Raw genomic sequence first — 26,296 nt, 5'->3', positions numbered from 1 at the left:
GTCCGACATGGTTTTTAGGTTGTTTTTGTATAAGGAAAACAGAAACTTTCCTTTCTGCAGCTCATTGGTAAATGCAACCACTAGTATCTTATCGTCAGCTTTATCAATCGAGAGGGCCTCTTTATTAAAGCAGGTAATGTAATACCTCAGTGTCTCATCCTCCCATTGCTTGATTTTCATTAGGCATGCAGTGGACTTCTTATACCTATGCCCCCTAATAAAGTGCGAGGCAAACTATGCGCTCAACTCCTTGAAGGTAATGATGGAGTTTGGCGTCAACTTGCTGAACCATATCCTTGCAAGACCATTCAGCATAGTTGAAAATGCTCAGCACATGATCTAATCTGCCACGCCTTGCAGGTGCATCAGGGTTTTGAAAGACTCTAGGTGATCTAAGGGATCCTTAGATCCATCGTAGGCCTCTACCTGCGACATGCGAAACTTTGGCGGAAGTGGGAATGAAGTGACAGATGCAGTGAATGGTGAATCCATTAGATGGACCAACTCGTCGAGATCGCTCGACACCTGTCCTCTGAGGGCGTTTATCATAAAGTCAATCCGTTCCTTCATCATTTGCATCTTTGCTACCATGTATGGTGGAGCCGTCTCAGTGGCGGATGGACGGCTTGTATCCTGTCGCTCTGGTCTGCTTGGGGCGTTACTACCTTCCGGCCTTTCTTGGTCCCTTCTCTTAGCACTAGTGCCTTCTGGTCCTCCTCCTAAGTGTTAGGCTTTGCATTCTTTTGGCACAGTTGTTCCTCTAGGTTATGGTTTTACTTGGTAAGGCATTCCACGGCCATGGCGAGAGTCTGAACCTATCTCTTGAGGGCGGTGGTACGTGGTTCGTCTCCTTGGTTATTGTTGGAGGTAGCCATAGAACGAGTGAGTACCATATAACTCTTTGTCTGGGAAACGGTAGTATGGCTAATTGATTTCCCACAAACGGCAGCAACTGATGATGCCAAAAATCGTCAGTGAGTCGCATGATCCTCACGTGCTCTAGACAGAACCTGCAAAACAGAAACAAAGAAGACCTTACAGAGAGTACCGGTGTGGTACTGGCCAAATACCCTCCGAAGGTTAAGTTAGAGAACTTTTTACAACTCTAGAGTGCCAGAGCTGAGGTAAATTATGCATACCTTGATTTGTGAGGGTTTTTGGGTTTTTATAATAGTGTAGAGCTGGCCTTTGTTTCTTGGTGGAGAAGATTTTTCTTTGTAGGGAATATCCTCATTAATGCACGTACTTTGCGGGATCCTTTCTTTGTAGGGATTCCTTACATAGATATCCATGCGCGTCAAGTTAAGCCAGGCTGGACCCGTCGGCCTCTTTAACCCCGTCGGCCATTTGCTCTATCCTAGCATTCTCGTCCCGTATGGTGTCGTCGGCCTGACTCCTTCGTTGCCGACGGGTATGTGGTTGCCGACGACCTTCTTGTGCGATGTCTTGAAGGTATTAAATTTATAGCTAAAATATCCCTATCAGCTTCCATGTTCCTTTTGTTGGAAAAATGAGGTCAACTTTCTTTTTTTAATTTTTGTCTCACTTTTTATCAAACAATGCATAAATGGGATGTGATTGATTAATTAGATTATTGATCTGGAGGATTATTTTGGTTATTGAAAGATTCATAAAGAAGTAAAAAAAGACAATTGTCTAGTAAGTTAGAGAGTGATGCGATAAAATTGCGGGATGGCATAACCATTTTTTTTTGGATGGGGGAAAGCGGGATGGCATAACTTAAGAGAGGTTAGTTTTGTGACCTTTGTCCCCTTTTCTCATATGCCGCTTTTAATAATCACGTAGTACAATTGTACAAGGCCTAACTTACCATTATAAATTTAGATTTGTTGTTAAGAGAACAAATCATTTGCTACTTCTGGTTCTAGATGGTTTAAGCATTAAATTGAGTAAGAATTTTTTTAATTAGTATTAATACTTTTAGATCAGGAGTGTTAGTCCAACTAAGGGAGGAAAAATCTGGCGGGTGTTTATATATTTTAGTTTTTTTTAATTATTTCAATATTTATTATAATCTTTAGTTGGAAATATTGTGTTTAAACTATATTGTTTCACGTACTCTTACATATCAATAACAATAATTATATGAAAATTTTTAATTTTCTTTGGAGAAACTATAGTACTAAACTTTCAAGAATTTTCAAATTGTACTCTAATTAGAACTTTAATTGAAAAATATAAATTTTATTGACTCTAAAACAAAATATAATTTACACATTCTAAGTTTAAATTTTGTCATTTTAGTCCATTAACTTTAGCAACATTGTCATTTAGTCATTCCATTTGTTGTTGTTTGAAGTATGTTTTAACTCTTTAAAATGGTTTAAACTATTTTTTTTTCATCTAACAAATGTGAAACTGTGTTGTTTTGAGAATATTAAAACAAAAGTTATCAAACTATCAAATGATAGTGTTCTCAAAGTTAATAAAGTAAACTAACAAAATTTAAACTTTTTTTTTTTAATTTTTTTAATTTTATAGTTACAATGAGTTTCCGTTAAGAATACAAAGAGGTATCAATTAGTTTATTTAGCTATAAAGCTCTTGCCAAAAAAATTTAAATTAATTGCACTAATTATTGGTAATTTAAAAAATTTAGAATGTATTTTCCTAAATTTAATTTTTATTTATATAAAATTTTAGTAATTTTTTATAGTTTAAATTATATTTAACTAACACTCTATTTGTTTCGATGTAAAATATTTGTAAAAGTAAAATATTTTACTGAAAATATTTTCATTTTACTGTGTTTGGTTTGTATTCCTAAAAATGTAAAAAAAAAAAAAAAATGTTTATTTTAAAAGAATTTTAACAATCTTACAAAACAATTTTGAGCAAGTCCAGGTCCACCCAAAGACAATCCTTAAGGGTGTCAATGGTTTTTTTTGGAGGAATATCAACAACTAATGGCTACATAGGTTTGAACAGGCTGGGTATAATGTTTTTGGGGTTGGGTTTTCCATTGCATTTCGGTGCTTTCTCTAGGGACACCACTCCCTGTAGTTGTTAGTCACTAGTTTTACATGTAATTTCTTCAGTTTAATAAAGACTTTCTATCTTTTTAGCTCAAAAAAAAAAAAAAAAAAAAAAAACAATCTCACAAAACCAAACCACCACCACTCCACCATCCAAATCACCACTAGATCGGCACAAACCCACCCACCACCACCCAACACTCCACTAACCACTCAAATCCATAAATTGGAGAATGAAAAAGAAAAAAAAAGAGAGGCCAAAGCCAGGCAACCACCCACCACAACCCATAAACCCAATCCTCACCATGGCCCATAAACCATTCCAACCACCCAAAAACTCAGCCATCAATGGACCTACAAACTTTTCAGCCACCCAAAAACATAGCCATCAACGGACCTATAAACATCTCAGCCACCCACTGCAACTCAAATACCCAGCCACCCACCACAACCCATAAAACCAGCCAAAAGGCCCAAATCAATAAACCCATGCAGTTGTAAAAAAAAACTAGATCTGAGAACTGGTGGGTGAGTTGATGAAGGTGGAGGTAGAGCCGGTGTGATGGTGGTAAGAGAATTGGTGGAGTAAGAGCTGGTGTATGGTCAAATCAAAAAAACAATCGATGGGTTCGAGTGGTTGAACCAAACTTGGTGGGTGGAGGTGTGGAGGCGAGTTAGGCGACGATGGCAGAGGTGGAGCCGGCGATAAGAGCTGCCGGAGATGAGTGGCGCCGACGAAACTGAGAGTGGCTTGGTGGCTTTGGTTTGTGGGAGGGAGAACTTGAGAGTGAGAAGGGAGAGAGCATGAGAAGGACTGAAGAGTGAGGTCTGATGGAGCATCGGGATGAGAGCTTGAAAGAAAATGTAAAATGTTTTACCAAAATTTTAAGCGTAAAATATTTTACATAAATTTTCCTAATTGATTTGATTAACTGAAAATATTTTACTTTTAACTAAATATTTTACTGTAAAATAAACATAGTAAAATAGAAAACTATTTTTTTGAAAATATTTTACGTCCAAAACAAACAAAGCGTAAGTGAGTTTTCCTTATGCAACCTTTAAAAAATAACTATCGAGTTTTTAGTCTATTAATCTATTTCTATTAACTATATAAAAAGAGGCAATGCCTCTATAGTGTCATTTTGGTTTATTGAGCCACTATGTCTTCTTTCTTCTTCTTCTTCTTCTTCTTCTTTTTTTTTTTTTTTGAACATTAGCTACAACTTGTTTTTTAGTCTTCCATTTGTATTTTTTTTCCCTTTTATATATATTGTTATAATGACATAACAAATTTCACAATTATTGAGGTGTCAATTTCTTATAAGTTAAAATAAAATAATAAAATATGAAATTGTGACTAACCACAACTGAAAATAAATGTTTTGTGAAAATGTTGTGACATTTGTTAGGTGAATGTATAAAAATTACCGTACTTTTGGTTTATTCAATATGTACCTTTTTTTTTTTTTTTTTTTTTTTTTTTCTAGTCGTCGATTTGTGCTTTTTTCTACTAATTATAATAAAAAGAGGCAATGCGTCTACAGTGCCCTTTTGGTTGTAGTGAGCCATTTTTCCCCCCCAAGTTTGAACAGTTGCTCAATGCCACTGTAGCTTAATAGCTACAATGTTTTTTTTTTTTTTTTTTTAGCCTTTCATTTTTACTTTTTCTTTTCTTTTAAATATTTATAAGAATCCGCATATATATTGTTATACTGATACAACAAATTTCACAATATTTTTACAATTATTGAGGTGTCAATTTCTTATAAGTCAAAATAAAATAATAAAATATAAAACTGTTACCAACTACAACTGAAAATAAATATTTTGTAAAAATGTTGTGACACTTGTTGGGTGAATGTATAAAAGCTACCGTACTTTTGGTTTGTTAATAAGTACTGTTCATCGCTTTTTTATTTTATTTTATTTTATTTTTTATTATTTTTTTCAGTCATCGATTTGTGCTCTTTTTTTCTATATATAAAAAGAGCGAATAGGCTCGTCAATAGTGTTATGAACAGTATTTTTGGTTTAGTGACTTGCATTTTTCCCCCTTTTTTTTTTCCTTCAAGTTCACCAACTTGGTTTGAGCTTTTTTTTTTTTTTTTTTTTTTTTTTTTTTTTTTTTTTTTTTTAAAGGATTTTATATGTTTATTTTTACTTGTAATGTAAGTTTCCATTTGTATACACATAAAAAGTAGCAAACATTATATACATTTGCAAAAAAAAAAAATTGTACAAATTTGCAATGTGTACAACATTTACCAATTTTTATGTGTTACAAATTAATTTACATTATAAGTGTATTTATTTCTCTCTCTCTCTCTCTCTCTCTCTTATCTCTCTCTCTCTATCTATATTATATATATATTATATAAAAAGAGTGAATGAGAAAAGTTATAGTAATTCGTTACAGTAGTTTTGATTTGTTTTAACTTTCACTGATTTGCTTGCCCTCTTTTTTTTTTTTTTTTTTTTTTTTTTTTTTTTTGTGAATGCATAAAGTTGTAGTATATTTGCTATATTATTTTTGGTTTGTCCACAATAATTTTCACAACACTTTCATAACAAATCAAATATGGTAAATTGTTATTGGTTCTAATTCAAACTTACCAATAAAACTACGTTTTTGCCTACCAAGAACAACTTGTAATAATCTATTACTTATGATTTTTTGTGAAAATGTCGTAGACATAACATTTTTTTGTGTGAAAAATGTTAAGACATCTTGATGTTGTCACAATATTTTCAAAACTCCTGAACTGTCAATTCTTTACAAGTTAAAATAAAACATAACAAAATTATAAAGGTATTATGAAAATGTTGCATCATTCTGTTGTGTTTTTAGAAATTTTTTGTTGGTTTAATAAACTTTGTTGAGTCAAAATTCACTATTCTACATACAATTTTCTTAGGTTGAATTTTTGTATATTTTTTTCTTTACACACTATTTTAAGTAAAAACACATAGTTTTGCACACAAAAACAAAAACAAAAATTTAGGAAAAAAACACTTTTCATCCTTTATGTTTGGGGTAGTTTACAATTCTTCTTTAAACTTTAAAATCAAGTAATTTTTCTCTTAATATTTTGGAAAAGAGCAAATATGTCATATTGTTATTCTTTCAGTTAAACCCTAATGAAAACTTATGATTCTTAAAATATTTTATTATGTAATGTCTAAATTACTTATGCTAAATTTTAACATTCTAAAATTTTTCTTTACATATTTTGAGTTTTAAATGATAAAAATTCTTAGAAAGTTAGAATGATGATATTAGATGACACAAGCCTTTTGCTATCTTTTTCTTTTTCTTTTTTTTTTTATAGCAAAACTCAGTTGTTTATTGTTGGAAGATGATGATATTCGTTATCATTCTTAGAAGTTTTTAGAGAATAAATATATTGTCTTTAGCAAGTATGTACTAAAAAACTATTATAGTTAAATAAATATTTATATGTTAAATAGATACCATAACTTTGTGGTTGATCAAAATTCTTAAACGAATAAGATTAACTTTTTACAACATAATTATCAAAATTCTTAAAATTAATGTTTCTTTTGATTAATATAAATCTCTATATACTTTAAAAATCAAATAATTCATATCTTTGTTTTGTAATACAAATAAAATCTAGAATTGACTTTAATTGCTACAATACTTTTTTTTTTCACGGCAAGCACGTGCTGCCCTAACTAGTCTATATAAAAAGTGCCAACGCCCCTATGGTGCTACTTTGGTTTACTAAATCTCTATTTTATTTTATTTTTTAAAGTTTTGAATAGTTCCTATAATGCCACTTTGGCTTGTTCAAGTGGCACTGTAGCTATAGCGTTTTTTTTTTTTTTTTTTAATTCTTTCATTTGTACTTTTTTTTCCTTTTAATTATTTATAAAAACCCTCATATATATATATATATATATATTATTATACTGACACAACAAATTTCATAATATTTTCACAATTATTGAGGTGACAATTTCTTATAAGTCAAGATAAAATAATAAAATATGAAACTATGACCAACCACAACTGAAAATAAATGTTTTGTAAAAATGTTGTGACACTTGTTGGGTGAATATTTAAAAGCTACAACACTTTTGATTTGTTCAATATGTACCGTTCATCACTTATTTATTTATTTTTTTTTTCAGTCATCAATTTGTACTTTCTTTTCTATATATAAAAAGAGCGAATAGGCTCATGAATAGTGTTATGAACAGCATTTTTGTTTTAGTGACTTGCTTTTTCCCTTTTTTTTTCTTCAAGTTCACCAACTTGGTTTGAGTTTTTTTTTTTTTTTTTTTTTTTTTTTTTTTTTTTTAAATGTTTACTTTGTACTTGTAATGTAAGCTTACATTTTATACACACAAAAAGTAGCAAATATTATATACATTTAATAAACTCTACAATACACATTTGATTTATTGAGTCTTTATCTTTTTTTTTTTCAAGTTTTGAACAATTGCTACAGTGCCACTTTGGTTTGTTCAAGTGGCATTGTAGCTACGATGTTTTTTTTTTTGTTTAGTCTTCTGTTTGTACTTTTTTTTTTCTTTTAAATATTTATAAGAACCTGCATATGTATTGTTATACTGACACAATAAATTTCACAATATTTCCACAATTATTAAGGTGTCAATTTCTTATAAGTTAAAATTAAGTAATAAAATATGAAACTGTGACCAATCACAACTGAAAATAAATATTTTGTGAAAAATGTTTTAACACATGTTGGGTGAATATGCAAAAGCTACAACACTTTTGGTTTGTTCAATATGTACTGTTCATTGTTTTTTTTTCCCCTTTCAATCATCAATTTGTGCTCTTTTTTTATATATAAAAAAAGCGAATAAACTCATGAATAGTGTTATGAATAGTATTTTCAGTTTAGCGACTTGCCTTTTTCCCTCCTTTTTTTTTCCTTCAAGTTCACCAACTTGGTTTGAGTTTTTTTTTTTTTTTTAATGTTTACTTTGTATTTGTAATGTAAGCTTACATTGTATATACACAAAAAGTAGCAAATATTATATACATTTAATAAGCTCATGAAACAATATTTTTGGTTTAGTGAGTTGCCTCTTTTCTTTATTTATTTATTATTATTTTTTTTAATTTCTTCAAGTTCACCAACTTGGTTTGAGTTTTTTTTTTTTTTTTTTTTCTTTTAAAGGATCTTTATACATTTACTTTCAACTTATAATATTGTATACACACAAAAAGTAGCAAATATTATATACATTTGCCAAAAAAAAAAAATTGTACAACATTTGCCAATTTTTATGTGTTTACAATATAAATTTATATTGTAAGTGCAATGCATATTTCTATATATATATATATATATATATATAAATAGTGAATAGGAAAAGTTACAGTAATTTCACTACAGTAGTTTTGGTTTGCTCAACTTTTATTGTTTTGCTGGCCGTTTTTTTTCTTTTTGGTGAATGCGTAAAGTTGTAGTATATTTGCTATATTATTTTTGGTTTGTTGAATTCACGCTATTTCACATTATAATAAAATATTAACACCACAAAATGGCACAATATTTTCACAATTATTGAGATGTTAATCCATCATAGGTCAAAATAAAATAATAAGATATTATACCAGAACCAGTTACAACTAAAAATAAAAGTATTGTGAAAAAGAAGTGCTATATCCACAATAATTTTCACAACACTTTCATAACAAATCAAATATAGTAAATTGTTATTGGTTATAATTTAAACTTACCAATGAAACTACTTCTTTGCCCACCAATAAAAACTTGTAGTAACCAACTACTTATAATTTGTTGTGAAAATGTCATGGACATAACTTTTTTTGTGTGAAAAATGTTAAGACATCTTGATGTCATCACAATATTTTCAAAACTACTGAGCTATCAATTTTTTACAAGTTAAAATAAAATATAACAAAATTATAAAGGTATTATGAAAATATTGCGTGATTCTACTGTGTTTTTAGAAATTTTTTGTTGGTTTAATCAATTTTGTTGAGCCAAAATTCACTATTCCACATACAATTTTCTTGGGTGTACTTTTTGTATATTTTTTTCTTTACACACTATTTTAAGTAAAAGCACATAGTTTTACACATAAAAACAAAAACAAATTCTTTGGAAAAAAACATATTTCATCCTTTATATTTTAGGTAGTTTACAATTTTTTCTTAAACTTTAAAATCAAGCAATTTTTCCCTTAATATTTTGGAAAAGAGCAAATATGTCATATTGTTATTCTCTTAGTTAAACCTTAATGAAAACTTATGATTCTTAAAATATTTTATTATGTAATGTCTAAATTACTCCCACTAAATTTTAACATCCTAAAAATTTTCTTTTTGTATTTTGAGTTTTAAATGATAGAAATTCTTAGAAGTTAGAATGATGATTTTAGGTGTTTTATTTGTTCTCTAAAGAACATTGATTTTCTAGGTTTAAATTTTTAAAACTTATAATTTATCTAATGAAAAATTTGATGACACATGCCTTTTTTTTTTTTTTTTTTAAGTTCTTAGCAAAATTTAGTTGTTTATTGTTGGAAGATGATGATATTCGTTATCATTCGTAGAAGTTTTTAGAGAGTGGATATATTGTCTTTAGCAAGTAGCTATTAAAAAACTATTATAGTTAAATAAATATTTATATGTTAAATAGCTACCCTAACTTTCTAGTTGACTAAAATTCTTAAGCGAATGAGATTAACTTTTTACGACATAATTATCAAAATTCTTAAAATTAATGTCTCTTTTGATTAATGTAAATCTCTATATACTTTAAAAATCAAATGATTCTGTGGGGCCAAAGAATTTGACAACCCCGACCCACTTTATACTGAGCTCAAGACCCATGCTGAGGAGGGAGAAATGACCGAGAACGAACAAAGAAAGCCCAAATAGCCTAGAAACGTTGCCGAGGACGATCCTGTCCTCGGCATCCCAAATCCCAGGAGGAAAGAACAGCACGCCGGCAAAGGTAGCTTCCCAGAGCGCTCCCAGGAGAAGGACAAGTACAGTAGGATACCCATGGGCGTATGGTGTAGGAACAATTCAAGGAGAAACTGTCACCTCCGCATTAAATGCACCCAACTAACGTTCTGGCCGCATTAATGAGGAAATGACCCCTGAACAGTGCGGTCTTGGTTTTCGCAACTCACAGAGGGTTTGGGAAGGTGGCTGATGGGACGAGCACTCGAGTAATGACTTGCATGATCAACAGATGGAGGGCCAAGATCGACTAGAAAGAAGTATATAATGTGAGAGACCCTCCAAGAATGGGGGATCGCAAAAAGAAGAAAAAAGAAAGGAGAAGACAGTAGCAATTTGCATGACTTTGGAAACCTCTGTAACCTAGTACTGAAGAAAGAAGAAGAAACATTAAGTTCCTCGGACGAAGAGCCCGAGGACACAATTTCATAATTTAGTCTATATCCTTGCTATCCAATCCATACATAACCGTGTCGAGTTGTTGTAATCCTGACTAGGACCTAGTTCTTAAACCCATTATCTACAAAATTTATTGTATTGGGCTAGTTGGGCTTGAGGCCACTCATCCAACAGAAGAAGTACCCGAACCCAATCCCTACAATTGGCACCGTCTGTGGGAAGAATTTGTGTGTTAGTAAGGGTAACATTTAAGCATGGTAAGATCAGGCTCTCATCAAGCAGGCTCCCACCAGCCTGAACCTGCCAAATCCCAATAACAGGGTAACTTTCCTAACCCTGAATGTGATCGAAATGAAGAGAATGGAAGGTTTCGAGAGGGAAGTGTAAACACCACTTAAACCAGCAAAAGCTACTAAACGGTGCAAAACTGCAAGTGCACAGTATCGTAGTTTTATAGTAAAGTGATGAGAAGAGTATCGTCCTCAGGGATTGGTAACTTACTTTTGACAAATACCAAAATTATGCTAATCTCGATTTTATCTAGAGAAGTCACTAAGGTTTTTGTAATTGGAATTCAAAATAAAATCAATTTAAATAAAAGATACACAGAGGAAAAGAAAGATGTTGCTTGAAAATCAACTTAATGAGAAAGAAACTTCTAGGAAATCGATTTCACCTAATACCTCACTATGCTTTACTCATCTAGCTAATTGAATTTAATTCTCTCTGTTTGTTAGCAATCTCAAACTCATCCAAAAGCCTCATTCGATAGTCAATTGGAAACAATTTTGTTCATTATTTTACACAAGAGTATACAATTTAATAAAGCAAGAAAACATTAAGACCAACGATTTTAATACTACATAGGTTCATACAAGTCTTTCAATCTCTATATTTACCTATGCTGAAATATTCAAGATCTATCCTATAATTCTCTCTTTCGACAGCAAATCACAAGATTAAAATCATTTAATTAATGGCCAATTAATTAGAAGCAATAAGTTTAGAATAAATCAGACAAACATGAAGAGAAATTGTTCAAATTAACATAGAAAAACAAGCATAGTTCGGAACTAGATTACATCGTTTTCCTAGAATAAAGAAAGTTTAGTTCATGCTAAAAATTAAATCCAACACAAACGAGTTCACCATAATTTTTTTTCTGAGAAGATTGGAAAGAAAATAAATGCTAAAAAATTCTCTGTTCCAGCCCTCTTCCTTTTTCTGCTTCAGTGCCCTTTCTTTTTTTCTTCCTTTCTGGTTAGCGCGCCGTCTCTTTTCTGTTCAGCCCTCTTTCTTTCTTTTTTGTTTCAGCACCACTTTTCTTTTGTTTCTTTAGACGTGTTGCCCTATTTTTTCAGCCCAAAACCTTTTTTCAGCCCAAAACGTTTTTGCCTCAGCCCAAAATACTTTTTCAATTCAGCCCAAAAATATTATATTCAGCCTAAAACGTTTTTTTCTTCAGCCCAAAATACTTTTTCAGTTCAGCCCAAAAATCTCTCCCTGTTTGTGGTTTAGCACCTCCTTCTTTTTGTTTCTTTTCTTCCTGCCTTTCTTTTCTACCTTTAGCCACTACGTATTGCCCTTTTTTAGCCCAAGTGTTCAGCTCAAAACCTTTTTCAGCTGCTTCATGTCTCTTTATTTGAGTAAATCTTCATTTTCTTGAAATCTGAAATAAAATTTAAATAACAATAATGAAGTCTAAAATCAACAAAAAATAAATAAAATTAGACTAAAGTTTAAAGTTGAGAAGTGATAAATTACACTCAATTATGCAAGTCATCAGTTACTCTCGCGTGGGCAGTCACGTGCTTTGGAGACAAAATAACAACCGAGCCCCGCAACAAGAAGAAGTTAGGAGCCATATATCTCAGAAACAGAATGACAAGCGGGCCATGCAGTGAGAGATAGACGATTTGAAGATAAAGCTGCACCATGCACACCAAAGGCAATCTCGTTCTAGGCCTGATGTACCCTCCAACGATGAAAGTGACGATGACTATAGACAAAGATCGAGGACTCTCCCAGGTGAGAACTTTTCTCACAAAGAAAAGTGGAAAATGGCGGGTTTGTGTGGACTTCACGGACTTAAATAAAGCAAGCCTAAAAGACCTGTTCCCTATGCCTTGGATAGACCAACTGGTGGATGCAACGACAGGCCATCCTCGGATGAGCTTCTTAGACGTCTTTCAAGGCTATCATCAAATACCACTAGCGCTGGAGGATCAGGAGAAAACAACCTTCATAACACCAACTGTGAACTACCACTACAAGGTGATGCCGTTCGGTTTGAAGAACGCAGGGTCCACTTATCAAAGGATGATGACAAGGATGTTCGAGCCGCAGTTGGGCAAGAGCATCGAAATCTATGTCGATGATATGGTGGTGAAGAGTAAAGTGGTGTTTGAGATTTAGGGGACCTCGACAACACCTTTGGCGTCTTAAGGAAGCATAAGTTGTGCCTAAATGCCTCCAAATGCTCATTTGGCGTGGGATCAGGCAAGTTTTTGGGCTACATGGTTACTCATAGGGGAATTGAGGTTAACTCCGACCAGATCAAGGCTATAAATGATCTAAAACTACCGCAAAAAGCAAAAGAGGTCCAAAAGCTCACTAGGATGATCGCAGCCCTTACTCGATTCATTTCCAGGTCGGCGGATAGATGTAGACCGTTCTATCTCTTGATCAACAAGTGGAAAGGGTTTGAGTGGTCTGAGGACTGTATTGTGGCCTTTCAGCAACTCAAGGAATATCTATCTCGGCCACCCATCATGTCCAATCCCGAGGCCGATGAGATCTTGTATGCCTATATTGCTGTGGCCCCCTACACTATGAGCTTGGTGCTAATACGGGATGACAATGGCCTTCAAAAGCCAGTCTATTACGTGACCAAGTCACTGCATGAAGCTGAGGTCAGATACTTACCCCTAGAGAAGGCCATACTGGCTGTGGTCCACGCTACCCGAAAGCTTCCCCATTATTTCCAAGCCCACACAGTGGTTGTTCTAACCCAACTACCCTTAAAGTCTGTACTTCGAACCACTAATTACACTGGAAGGATTGTCATATGGTGCACAATTCTGAGAGCTTTTGACATTAAGTACATGCCTCAGACCTCTATAAAGGGCCAGGTCCTAGCTGACCTGGTGGCCGAATTTGCTGAACCACCAGTAGAAATAGCAGCAAAGAAGCGGAACATGGATGGAAAATCGGTTGGAGTAATCTCTACGCTAGGACCTCCGTGTTGGAAGGTGTACGTTGATGGCGCGGCAAATCAAAGAGGGTTCGAAGTGGGGCTAGTCCTAATATCCCCTGAGAAGACTATCATAGAGAAATCCTTGAGACTTGGGTTCTCGGCCACGAATAACGAAGCCGAGTATGAGGCCTTACTGCAAGGAATTGCCATGGTGCAGAAAATGGGAGGAAAAGTAGTGGAGATGTTCTCGGACTCGAGACTAGTAGTGGGCCAGGTGAAGGGAGAGTTAGAGGCCAGAGACGCAAGGATGTAAGAGTACTTAAGCCAGGTCAAACGCTTGTAGTCAGACTTCGATCTTTTCAGCTTGTCGTACGTTTCCAGAAGTGGAAAAACTTATGCAGATTCACTGACCACGCTTGCCACCTCCTCGGCAGGAGGTTTGCCTCGAATTATTCTTGTCGAGCATCTGGATAGAGCAAATGAAGCAGCCAAAGGCATGGTCCATATCCAAGAGGTTAGAGTGGGCCCTAACTGGATGGACCCTATGGTGAGGTTCCTCAAAGATGATATCCTGTTCGAGGAAAAGTCAGAGGCTGAAAAGATACGAAGAAAAGCTCCTCGGTTCTGGTTGTCCGAGGACCACAAATTGTACAAGCGCTCTTATTCCGGGCCATATTTACTGTGTGTCCACCTTGAGGCATCAAAACTACTGCTTGAAGAGCTGCACAAAGAGATCTACGGGAGTCATACAGGAGGAAGATCTCTGTCGCACCGAGCCATTACCCAAGGATATTGGTGGCCGGGGATGCAGAAGGAGGCCTTGGAATACGTTAAAAAGTGTGACCAGTGCCAAAAGTTTGCCCCAAATATTCATCAGCCAGGCGGGGTCCTCAACCCTTTGTCCAGTCCATGGCCGTTCGCCCAATGGGGCCTGGATATTGTAGGCCCTTTCCCAAAGGTAGCAGGAAATAAGAGATATCTACTGGTCGGCATAGATTACTTTACCAAATGAGTCGAAGTTGAGCCTTTGGCAAATATCAGAGATGTGGATGCTAAGAAATTCATCTGGAGAAACATTGTTACACGATTCGGGGTCCCTCACACCCTCATTTCAGATAATGGACTCCAATTTGACTGCAAGGCCTTTAGAAGATACTGCTGCGAGCTGGGGAACTGAGCAGACCGAGGCTGTCAATAAGGTCATAGTCAGTGGGCTTAAGAAGAGACTGGATGACGCCAAGGAAAGATGGGTGGAAGAGCTGCCGCATGTCTTATGGACTTATCGGACTACACCATGGCGGTCAATAGGAGAGACACCTTTCGCCATGACTTATGGGGCCGAGACTGTTATCCCTTTAAAGGCAAACTTCCCAACGCTGAGGACGAACTCCTTCACCCCAGACAGTAATGATGAACTATTGAGGAAAAGCCTAGATCTAATTAACGAACGAAGAGAAAAGACAATGATCCAGTTGGCCTATTACTACCAGAAGCTCAAACAGGGATATGATGCCAATGTGAAGTTTAGACCGCTAGCACCAGGAGACTTAGTATTGAGAAAAGTTGTGGGCGCTGCCAAGAACCCATCCTAGGGAAAGCTTGGACCCAATTGGGAAGGACCATACCGAATTACTTCAGTAGCAGGAATATGAGTATACTACCTAGAAGACTTAGATGAAAAAGCTGTACTTCGTCTATGGAATGTAAATAACCTGAAAAAGTATTATTATTAATAGAAGCATTTCTCTAGTTCAGATTTTAAGTCTAACATGATTATATGTCTTGCATTCTAGCAACCATCTAAGTACTGGATAGAACCGAGGTCTTGCATGGTCCTCGGACTTAAACTTATGGGGAAACTAGCTACTTCAAAGAAAAATCTAAGTACTAGATAGAACCAAGGTCATGCATGGTCCTTGAACTCAAACTTATGGGGAAACTAGCTACTTCAAAGAAAAATCTAAGTACTAGATAGAACTAAGGTCTTGCATGGTCCTCAGACTCAAACCTATGGGGAAACTAGCTACTTCAAAGAAAAATCTAAGTACTAGACAGAACCAAGGTCTTGCATGGTCCTCGAACTCAAACCTATGGGGAAACTAGCTACTTCAAGATTCGTAAAAGTTGTGAACATGGCCTAAGTACGCGCTCGGTGCCTCGGATCTTAAACTCGGCCCCAGCCCCCTAAAATGTCGGTAGACACAAACTCAGCGTCCCCCTAATGTCGATAAGTTAGAATTTAAAGTTTTAATTTCGAGCATGATACGTACACCCGGTAGCAATCGTGTATATATAGAGCTTAAAGTTTAAATTGGTAGAATCGTTTCTTTCAATTTTAGGCTTACCTTCTCTCATATCTTTTGTCAAGCAATTCACGGATGGGTGGTGACGTTTTATTACCAATTGCTTAGTTCATTTTTTTGATAATTGGGATTGTAAAGCTGTTCATGAACAAAGCCATTCTTACCCATTAGGGTAACCAATTCATGAGGCACAAGGTTCACAGTAATAACAATAGCATTAATAGCAGTAAACACATAATGTTAAAAAAAAAAAAAAAGGGGGGGGGGGGAAGAAAGGAATTTCATACATGTAGTCAAAAAATGTTAATTACAACAATTCCAAGCTCCTTAAAACAAAAAAGAACTAACTAAAAGAAAAACTAAATTAGAGCTAATACAAAAATTGGCCGGGTCCCCTACTTCTTCAACTTTATCTTAGCCCCTTCCTTGGGGAGCTGAGCAGGAGTAACCCCGGGACCCTTGGAGACATTAGACGAGGGAACGGTCTGAAGGGGTTAAACCAAGAGAGCTGGCTCCTCGGCATGAGAGGCCTGGGCACCGGCTATAGATTCGGCAACCTCTTGGGGCGCTTCAGGATTCAAACTTACGTGTGTTTCTGTCGCCCTAGGAAGCTCACCCTCCTCAGCTGGCTCATTAGGAGTGGCTATGGCCAAAGCAGCCTCAGGCCGAGCAGTCTCAGCCTCCTTTGGAGCACTTTCAGCCTCGGAGTTGACAAGGGCGGTCTCACGGATCGCTGGAGGATAGTATACCTTCTCCACTTTCCACAAATCGGATGAAGCCTCAACCCCAGCCTGTTTGAGGGCTTTATTCTAGACCTGGGAGCAGTAGAGCCTGCATACTCCAGGGACTTGAGCCTTGAGAGTGGCCTGAGTCTCAGCCACCCCCAAGTCATAAGCCTCCTCCTTGGCTTTCTCCTTGGAGCTCTCGGCCTCTGTCCTAGCAAACTCCGCCTTTGTCTTAGCCCTCAAGGCATTATCCCTGGCCCATTCCGCGACGCCTTTGGTCCCCTCTGCCTCAGACAGTTTTTTCTTTAAATTGTTTATCTGCTCCTTGGCAATTTTCAATAGTTCCTCGGTTTCGAGTAAACGCCTCGTCTGGTCCTCTGCCTATTTTTGGGCACCAGCTAGGCCCGCTTTAGCACTGTCCCTGGCCCTAGTCATCATCTTTAGCTTTTCCCTGGCCTTCGAGAGATCAGCCTTGGAGTTTTGAGTTTTTGAGGGTCCGTGTAGCGTCCACGCGCTTGTTACGCTCAAGCTCCAAGGACTTGCTCTGCTCCTTAGCCTCATCCTCTAGCCTATAAGTGGCCTGGACGGCCTGCCAATTGGAACAAACACACGATAAATGGGAAATCAAGGAGCAAAAATCAACGGAGTCACAAGTGTTAGAAGCCTTACCATACCCAAATACCTCTTGATGTTGAGGAAGACCTCCTGCCTCCTCAGATTCCCCAACTCGGCCATATCAGTGGGGAGCAGCAGGGTCCTCTCCAGTGCGTCGGCCACATAAATGCCTTCACCGCCTCGAAAGTCCCTTAGGAAGGCGTTATCCATCAATGGCTCCCTATGGAGCATTGGGGTAGGAAGCTAGGCCTGGGGCGTAGGTTGAGCATCAACTTCTTTTCCCTAGCTTTGATACCCAATCTTCAATTGTTTTGAAGCTCGTGGGGCTTCGTCTTCCTCCCGAGAGGAGCGAGATTTCCCCTGTCCATGGGCTCCTTGCCTTTGGCAGCCCTCTTCCTTTTTGGATTGGTGGGCTCAAGCCGAGGAGGCAGAGTCAATTGGTGGGGAGGAGGAAGTCCGGATCGTGGGGATGATTGCTGTAGTTGGGCGGAAGACGACCTGGTCTATGCAGGCTGAGGCTAGGGTGGAGGAGGAGGAAGCTTGGATTGTGACTTCCCCAACGCATCCTTCCCCGGTTGACCCTCAATTAGGTCAAGTAGGCTGGTCAGAGGTTTCCTCTTAAAGCCCATTTTAGCTTGAGAAGATGTCTTAACTGGTAGGAGGTCCGCTTCAGTCAAATTGGGATCGCCCAAGTCACCAAAGGGATCCTCGGATGGACTAGCTTAGTCAAATACGCCAAATTCTTCCTTGGACGGACCCAAGTTGCCCTCAACCTTCGCTGCTTCGTGGGATGAAGAAAGGTTTGCCAACGGGACGCCTTCCGGGACGGGAGATCCTTCGGGAAACACAAACTTGTGCTCTGCTACGGTGATTTGTTGGAGCCGAGGGTCGTTAGCTCTGATCACGTACTTCGGAGTGGTGAACGATTTTTGGATGGGATCGTACCCTAGGATCTTGTGAGTGGCCCTGACTTGGTTGTCGGCTTCGTTTACAAAAACCTCTGCCTTGAGAATAGTTTCTAGGTCTCCCTGGTAGACTAGGTGAAAGTGTCGTTCAAAGGCGTGTGGATCTGCAAAAAGAAAACACATTCACATTAGTAACCGAACGATGCAAATCATAATGGCACAAAGATTAGCCCTCTCCCACTCTCAATATCCCACCTGGTTCCCCCTCCACTGTTAGGCAATGAAGGCCATCGTGTCACTCCCCAGATACAATGAGAAAGTCCTTGTTCAACCCTTTGCTGGTCTCAGGGAGGCACTAAATAAGCCGAACCTTATTGTCCCTCATCTTCATATAATAGGATTTACCCCTCAGGTTTTGGAGTTTATAGCACCAATTTACGTCGTGATGGGTTAACCTCAGCTCCATTTTCTCGTTTAAAGTATCCACACAACTCAGGATCCTAAACACGTTGGCAGCACACTGGGTGGGGGCTAGTCGGAAATGCTAAGGTAATCCCTCATCACTGGACCCATAGGGATTCTCGCACCACCTTCTATAAAGGCAATTAGGGGAATCACTACTTCGCCCTCATTTCTCCCAAAATGCCACTCCCCTTCCTCATAATACCTTAAACCTACATTAGGGGGTATCCTATAATCGACAATGCATTTTTCCATTGCCTCTTCGGCCTCAACCAACTTTTTTAATTTACCCATCCCTAGAAACGGCTAGAAAGACTCAGGGAAGGACGAAGGAGGGAGAGGAGTAAGAGGAAAAGAAACGTAGAAGAGAGAAAACGTGAGTCAGAGAGAGAAGAAAACTTACAGAGGTGAGGAAAAGCTCCTCGAACAGGCTTTTTATGCTGGAAAGAGACTTGAGTTTGGCTGGAAGTTTGACTGAACTTAGGATATGTGCACAAAAACTCTTGAGTGCAAAAGTAAATAGGCAAATCAGTTCAAATGGGTATTTATACCTCCCATAAAAAGTAACTGTGCGGGTTTTCCCGCTCATGAAGGTAAGGAAATTCCCACCGTTAGATTACCATCGCACCGTTGAACGTGGGGAGCACAGAGCCGCTAGAATTTAATGAAGACGCGCTTCATATACCAAGGCACTAGGAACGTGCCTCAGGCAAGTGAAAAGGCTCTGGCATGGATGGAGGATAAGACTTGACAAGCCATGATAAAGGCCCGAGGACACCAAAACCCTCCTCTCCGTTTGAGGAGCCGGACAACAGGATTTTGAGGGGCTATTGTGGGGCCAAAGAATTTGACAACCACGGCCCACTTTATACTGAGCCCAAGACCCACGCCGAGGAGGGAGAAATGGCCGAGGACGAACAAAGAAAGCCCAAATAGCCTAGAAATGTTGCTGAGGACGATCCTGTCCATTAGGATACCCATGGGCGTATGGTGTAGGAACAATTTAAGGAGAAACTGTCACATCCGCATTGAATGCACCCAACTAACTTTCTGGCCGCATTAATGAGGAAATGACCCCTGAACAGTGCGGTCTTGGTTGCCGTAACTCACAGAAGCTTTGGGAAGGTGGCTGATGGGACAAGCACTCGAGTAATAACCTGCATAATCAACAAATGGAGGGCCAAGATCGACTAGAAAGAAGTATATAATGTGAGAGCCCCTCCAAGAATGGGGGATCAAAAAAAGAAGGCAAAAAGAAGAAAAAAGAAAGGAGAAGACAGTAGCAATTTGCATGACTTTGGAAACCTCTGTAACCTAGTACTGAAGAAAGAAGAAGAAACACTAAGTTCCTTGGACGAAGCGCCCGAGGACACAATTTCATGCTTTAGTCTATATCCTTGCTATCCAATCCATATATAACCGTGTCTAGTTGTTGTAATCCTGACTAGGACCTAGTTCTTAAACCCATTCTCTACAAAATTTATTGTATTGGGCTAGTTGGGCTTGAGGCCACTCATCCAACAGAAGAAGTGCTCAAACCCAGTCCCTACAGATTCATATCTTTATTTTATGATACAAATAAAATCTAAAATTGACCTTAATTTCTACTTTTTTTCCATGGCAAGCACGTACCTTGCACGTGCTACCCTAACTAGTTATTTATAAATAATAATAACTAGTCGCTAACCCGTGCTATGCACGGGAAAGTTCAAGAAATTTATTTTAATATATTATATGTTTTTTTTTTTTTTGCCTTTATTAAGCACTAATAAATAAAATTTGTATATTTGAACAAATAAATCAAGGTTTATAATAACAATTTCCACATTAAAATTGCAATAATATAATATCAAAAACTTACATACAAATAAATACAAAAATAATTTGTTTATGCTTATATGCTCCCACTTCTCATGGCTGGAAATCTTCATTATTGTATACAATTGTATCTTTGTATGATGTAACATAAAGTTAGAGCAACATAAAGTTGTTTTCAGGCCCCCGGCAGTGTTCTTTCTTTTCCATGGTACCCTAGATCTCCCAAAAGTGCAACTTATATGCCTTGAAAAAGAAAATAACTTATTAACTTCCTTGACAATAACAAAGACCACCACACGAAAATGTCCACTTAACAGAATAAGAATCATATTATTTAGTTTCACTAATCCACCATTGAATTTCGTAACTCACATTAAAAATAACACCAAAGACTTTAAATCACATACAGTCCATCGTTTCCATCATGAAAATCAAAAGATATGAGCATGTGGTTTGAAAATCATCTTCTAAAGCATTGCATTGTCAAATAAGAAAAAGAATATATCAAGCATTGAACACACACTTAAAATGGAATGTAAAACACTGGTCCTTTTTTAACTTGATAAGTGCAGCTCTTTTATCTAACTTCAACATTAAAATTTGCAAGATAGGAATTTAATATTTTTAAAAAAAAATTATATCCCTGAAATTATTATTTAATGGGCAAAGAGAAAGCAAAGAGTTAAAAAAATGCTTTCACATCTATCTTCGACATGAGTCTTTTCTACCATCCACACAAAGTCAATCACAAAGCTATCATGCATGAAAATGTTTGTGGAGTGGTCTCACACCATTGGCATAAATGATATGCATTTCAAAGTGTTTTGATTATTCAACCTTCCATCAAACCCCATCTATTCTATAGATCATCATGTACAATTCAAATTCCCATTCTCACTACTTTAAAGTAGCATCACATCAACAATAACAATATTAAAAAGTTAAGTGATATGGTTATGAATCTTTAGTACTCTTCTCAAATACTACCAATATGCATGAGTATTCATTCATCTGATAAATAATTTAATATGCATATGAGTAATCAAGTCAATATGTGGAAACTTAATATGACATTTTTAATTTGGTACGTGCAAACATGTAAATATGACATTTCAAGTTTAATTTGCATTCAGCAGCGTGTGATTGCAGAATCCTTAAAAGTGATGTGCACAACTTTTCTTTTTCATTTTTCTTTTCCAGCTAAATGTGCATTACCGTTCTAGAATTTTTGCAAAGTATATTAGAAGATACTATAAAACTGGAGGAAAAAAAAAACCAAAAAGAAATTGAAAGAAGTTGGAAACACACAACTAAAAAGAACCGTCAATTTGATAAATCACTCATTATATATTTATAAATTCATGATCAACTGTCTATTAATTGTAGATATCAAGAAGCCAACTCTATCTCAAACTGACAAGTCTGTCTTTGTGTGTTTAAGATTAGAGATAGATTTTTTATTCTAAGATAACATATCTACTCGTTATAATTAGCACATAGCTAAAAGGAAAGTCCAATTGTACCCTTATGGCCTGCACAATCCTGATGAGTAATGCCTACTTAAGATCCAAAAAACTCAACTTCAATTTCTTTACAATTAAACCTAATAGTAATCAAGTAATTGAATAGCTTTGAGACAAAGTATACCTGTAACTGACAGTCTTAAGACCTGTAAAACATAAATCACATCAGAATATACCTAATTAATTATACAAAATGATCCACGATTAATGAATGCACATAATATCAAAAACAACAATGAGGATAGAACCTCTGTGTGGATGATCTGGAAATCCAATGGAAGGAGTCATTGCAATCCATATCAATAAAAGAAATTTGAAAATTTAATACCCAGAAGATGGAAAGTCAAGAACAAAATAACCATGAATCAAAGTTGAAACCAACCAACTGATAAAACAAATAAAATAGCTATATAAAGATTCTTGAATCCCAAACACACTAAATAAAAACCCAAAATTATCTATAATTTGAATCCTACAATTTCTCACTGACCAAACAAAAATCATTATTATTATTAAATACCAAAGCAATAACACAAAAAGAGAGGGATGGGATGGAACATAAATTTGAACATCTTCTTTGAGCTACATGTTTTATGTTAATTTAAAATTTCTAAGATTCCTTGAATTTCATATGAAAAGATGCTAGTCTCACATCAAGGAATTTAGGATTTTGAACATGAATAACACAAAAAGAGAGAGATGGGATGGAACATAAATTTGAACATCTTCTTTGAGCTACATGTTTTATGTTAATTTAAAATTTCTAAGATTCCTTGAATTTCATATGGAAAGTTGCTAGTCTCACATCAAGGAATTTAGTATTTTGAACATAATGTTGTAATAATGTACTGAAAATAGAAATCATGAAAATGAAGATAACTCACCTTGCACAATTAGCTAACATTACAGCAACCTTATTTAGCTTGGCTAGAATGAAATTGAATTTCCACTAATACAATCCTAGCAACAGAGTATAAAATATTAAAATATCAGCAACTAAAAAGTTCATAGCTTTAAAATTTGGAGTTAGAAGATTGCATAGCAAAGATCAGCTGCTAAAAATAAAAATGCCAACCAAGAAGAAACTTAAGAGGGAGATCATCACTAAGCCGCCCCTCTTTTAATGAGCTAAACTTTGAACATGACTTCTACCTTATGTGCAAAAGGGCTTTTACAAAGTATAAAATAATTAACTTGAGAAGGATCTTAAAAATAAAAAATAGGAATGAAAATACAAGCAAAAACACCTCAAACACCTCATATGCACTATGTAGAATCCCATATGCAGAATCCCACTGCAGACATAGCATCAAACACCTTACAGGCACTATTATAGACTCTTTTTATCATTTTGTCAAATAAAGCAAAAACTGATATTTAAATTGCCACAATTAAAAGCACAACCACCATTCCAAATTTGAGAGATAAGTAGGATAATTAATCGATATTTAGAGTTACCCATGACTGGATTAGACTTCATTGTTTCAACAGGGTATATCAATAGTTAAAAAAGACGTTATGTCTCTATTGAGAATAATCTAAAATGTCACTGTTATACATGCACAAACTGCTATTCAGCAATCCCTTTGCTAAACTTTAAAGGATCAAATCTTGGCAAAGTAGAAAGCAAAATTTGAATATTTTGTTGGAGAGAAAAACAGAAAGGAGAAGATTCTAGGAAGGATGGTAACTTGGAAAATTAGTGCCAAACACTGATGCTACAGTCAAATATTATAAAGATCAGTCATAAAAGAACACAACTCTTGCGACATCAAAAGACAAATAGTTTCTATTTGGGGGAGCTATCCCTATGATGTTAATGATTGGGAAATTAAAACAACTATTCGATGACACCAAATCCATACTATATGTAATCCTTTTCTACTTGGGTTGTGAGGAAAATTCACTATACCATTCAATTAAACATCTTCAGAAAACAACGGTGAAAAAAAGGGGCAAGCTTTTTCATCATATATAGCAAATTTAATAAAACAATTCGTCAACAGCAACATAAATCTATAATATAAAGAGATAGAATTTCCCAATTCAATATAATTGAAGAAAGAAAACCTTGGATTTGAAGTGCAACCGCTGGTCAGCCTTGCAAGCCGTCAAGAATTCTGGCTTCTTCATCATTGTACCAGTTTCCTTTCCTTGGTTTCCGATCGGCTTTTCCTTCTTTCTCATCCTAAGTTTTGGATTTTGATTTTGGATTTTTGGGGGAAGGAGAAGGTTTTGATTTTTGGAGAGAGAGGGTTTCTGAGGAGAGAGAGGAATGGTCGTATATGTTGCCCATGGTTTTGCTTTTGCCGTGGTTTTGATTAGAATTTAGGTTTTTAGTTTTTTGTATTATCGGGCTTTAGGAAAAAAATAATCAGAACTTTTTTTTTTTTTTTTTGGTTTTGGTTTTGCCGTGGTTTTTATTAGAATTTAGGTTTTTAGTTTTTTGTATTATCGGGCTTTAGGAAAAAAATAATCAGAATTTTTGTTTTTTTTTTTTAAATAATGCTGATGTGGAAAATTGTGAGAACTTAAAAAGCTTCGGTTTTATATATATATATATATAGATAATAATAATAATAGTAATAATAATAATAATAATCATTGAATGAAATGGAAATAGGAATGGGATATAGCTGCATCTCGTTAAATTAAAGTTGTTGCAATTCTTCCGTATAAGCTACTTCGAAGAAAGATTATTAAAAAAAAAAGCTACTTTGAAGAAAAAGACAGATATATGAATAAGAATTCTCCCAAAAATGAAAAAGAAAAAGAAAAAAAGAATATGATCCACGGAAACATAACTGAGTCAAAAGTTTAAAGCAAGATTTTAATATTAACGAGTATTACTATTTTTGTGTGTGTTCTAATAAGTATTACTGTTTATTTTAAAAAAAATGGGGATGTTTATCTTACATTAGTTGTGTGTCTTTAGTGTCCGTTGTTTATAACTCTAGTCTACAACTATAAAGGTTAGACCATTTCTGTAGTTGTACTTTGATTATGTAATGTATTATAAACTCGGTTTAAAACACTAATATTACTATTTTCTTGTGTGTTCTAATAAGTATTACTGTTCACTAAAAAAAAAATGACTCTAGTTCGAGTTGGTGGTATCTATGGGCTTACCCAAGTGTACCGTGGGGTGTGGGACAATGATTGCCACACGAGAGTCCCTTTTTTTGTTTCTAAAAACAAAAGGTAGAATTTTAATATCAATATTTATGGACAATGACTTCGTATTTTACTAATTACTTTCCACCTTACTAGATGGATTGATTAGGTCAATAAATATTGATATTTTTCTATCTATTGTCAAGAAGAAAAAGCTATGGTTTGAACTTTGAATACAAAATTGGGAAAAGAAAAATGAGTCAATTGACAAGGCAATGCTTCTCAATAAAAATAAATTTTATAAGGCAATGCCAAGCACTATTAGGATCACAAAAACTTATACAACTTTTATCGCAACTCGTTATGTGGTGAGTTGTGAGTGGTGAAAAAAAGTTTTGAGTTTGGAAAAAATTGTGTAAGTTTTTTTGGTCTTGCATTTTTAGGCAATGCCTTCGTTTTGTTCGGACTCGGAGGGGTTTCTTTTGGTTTTTATTACAAGAGATTTCAAACTTGAGATTAGAAGCAAAGGCACACAGGGTAGTTCTTTGCAAATAACCACGTAAATCTTTTGTATTATTTTTTGTGTTCTACTTTATACACAACTAATAACAACTCGATGTGTATGTCTTTTTCTTTCTTTATAAAAGAGTAATGCTACATTTATAACATTTTCATAACAAATCCTCTTGTCCCACTTTTTGTATTCCACTTTGTGTTCCACGATTCCATCAATTAAATGAACACATGACAAGTTATGATTTGTATAGCATTAAGTAGAATACAAGAAAGTGGAACAAAGAATTTATATGGCATCCGCTCCTAATGATAGTTCTTCATCATTAGACCAAGACACTAATTTATATTATTTTTTATGTTCTACTCTATACTCTACTAATAACAACTCGATTTGTATGTCTTTTTCTTTCTTTGTAAAAGAGTAATGCTACATTTATAACGTTTTCATAACAAATCTTAGGTGACAAATTATTATTGGTGAGTAAAAGAATTATGTCAATGGTTGGCCCGTACAAATCCTCTTGTCCTACTTTTTGTATTCCACTTTGTGTTCTATGGTTCAATCAATTAAATGAATACATGACAAGTTATGATTGTTAGAACATTAAGTAGAAAACAAAAAAGTGGAACAAAGAATTTATATTTGTAGCAAATATATATATATATATTTAGAGAGAATTTTAACTTATGACATCTGCTTCTGATGATAGTTCGGGGATTGAATCCC

General features: G+C 35.6%; 2 protein-coding genes across 2 annotated transcripts; both read left to right on the top strand.

The window, feature by feature from the left end:
- Positions 1-12,908: 12,908 nt before the first annotated feature.
- LOC115961752 lies at positions 12,909-14,600 on the top strand. The gene is made up of 2 exons (XM_031080676.1): positions 12,909-13,897; positions 13,970-14,600. Exons 1-2 carry the CDS (start codon positions 12,909-12,911, stop codon positions 14,598-14,600), a joined length of 1,620 nt encoding a protein of 539 aa, XP_030936536.1.
- Positions 14,601-14,631: 31 nt separating this feature from the next.
- LOC115961751 lies at positions 14,632-15,180 on the top strand. The gene has a single exon (XM_031080675.1). It carries the CDS (start codon positions 14,632-14,634, stop codon positions 15,178-15,180), a length of 549 nt encoding a protein of 182 aa, XP_030936535.1.
- Positions 15,181-26,296: the final 11,116 nt, after the last annotated feature.

The sequence above is a fragment of the Quercus lobata genome, chromosome 9, assembly GCF_001633185.2.
Source record: "Quercus lobata isolate SW786 chromosome 9, ValleyOak3.0 Primary Assembly, whole genome shotgun sequence".
Taxonomy (NCBI): domain Eukaryota; kingdom Viridiplantae; phylum Streptophyta; class Magnoliopsida; order Fagales; family Fagaceae; genus Quercus; species Quercus lobata.
Note: the sequence above shows the minus strand (reverse complement) of the source record. Positions and strands in the feature narration are given on the sequence as shown.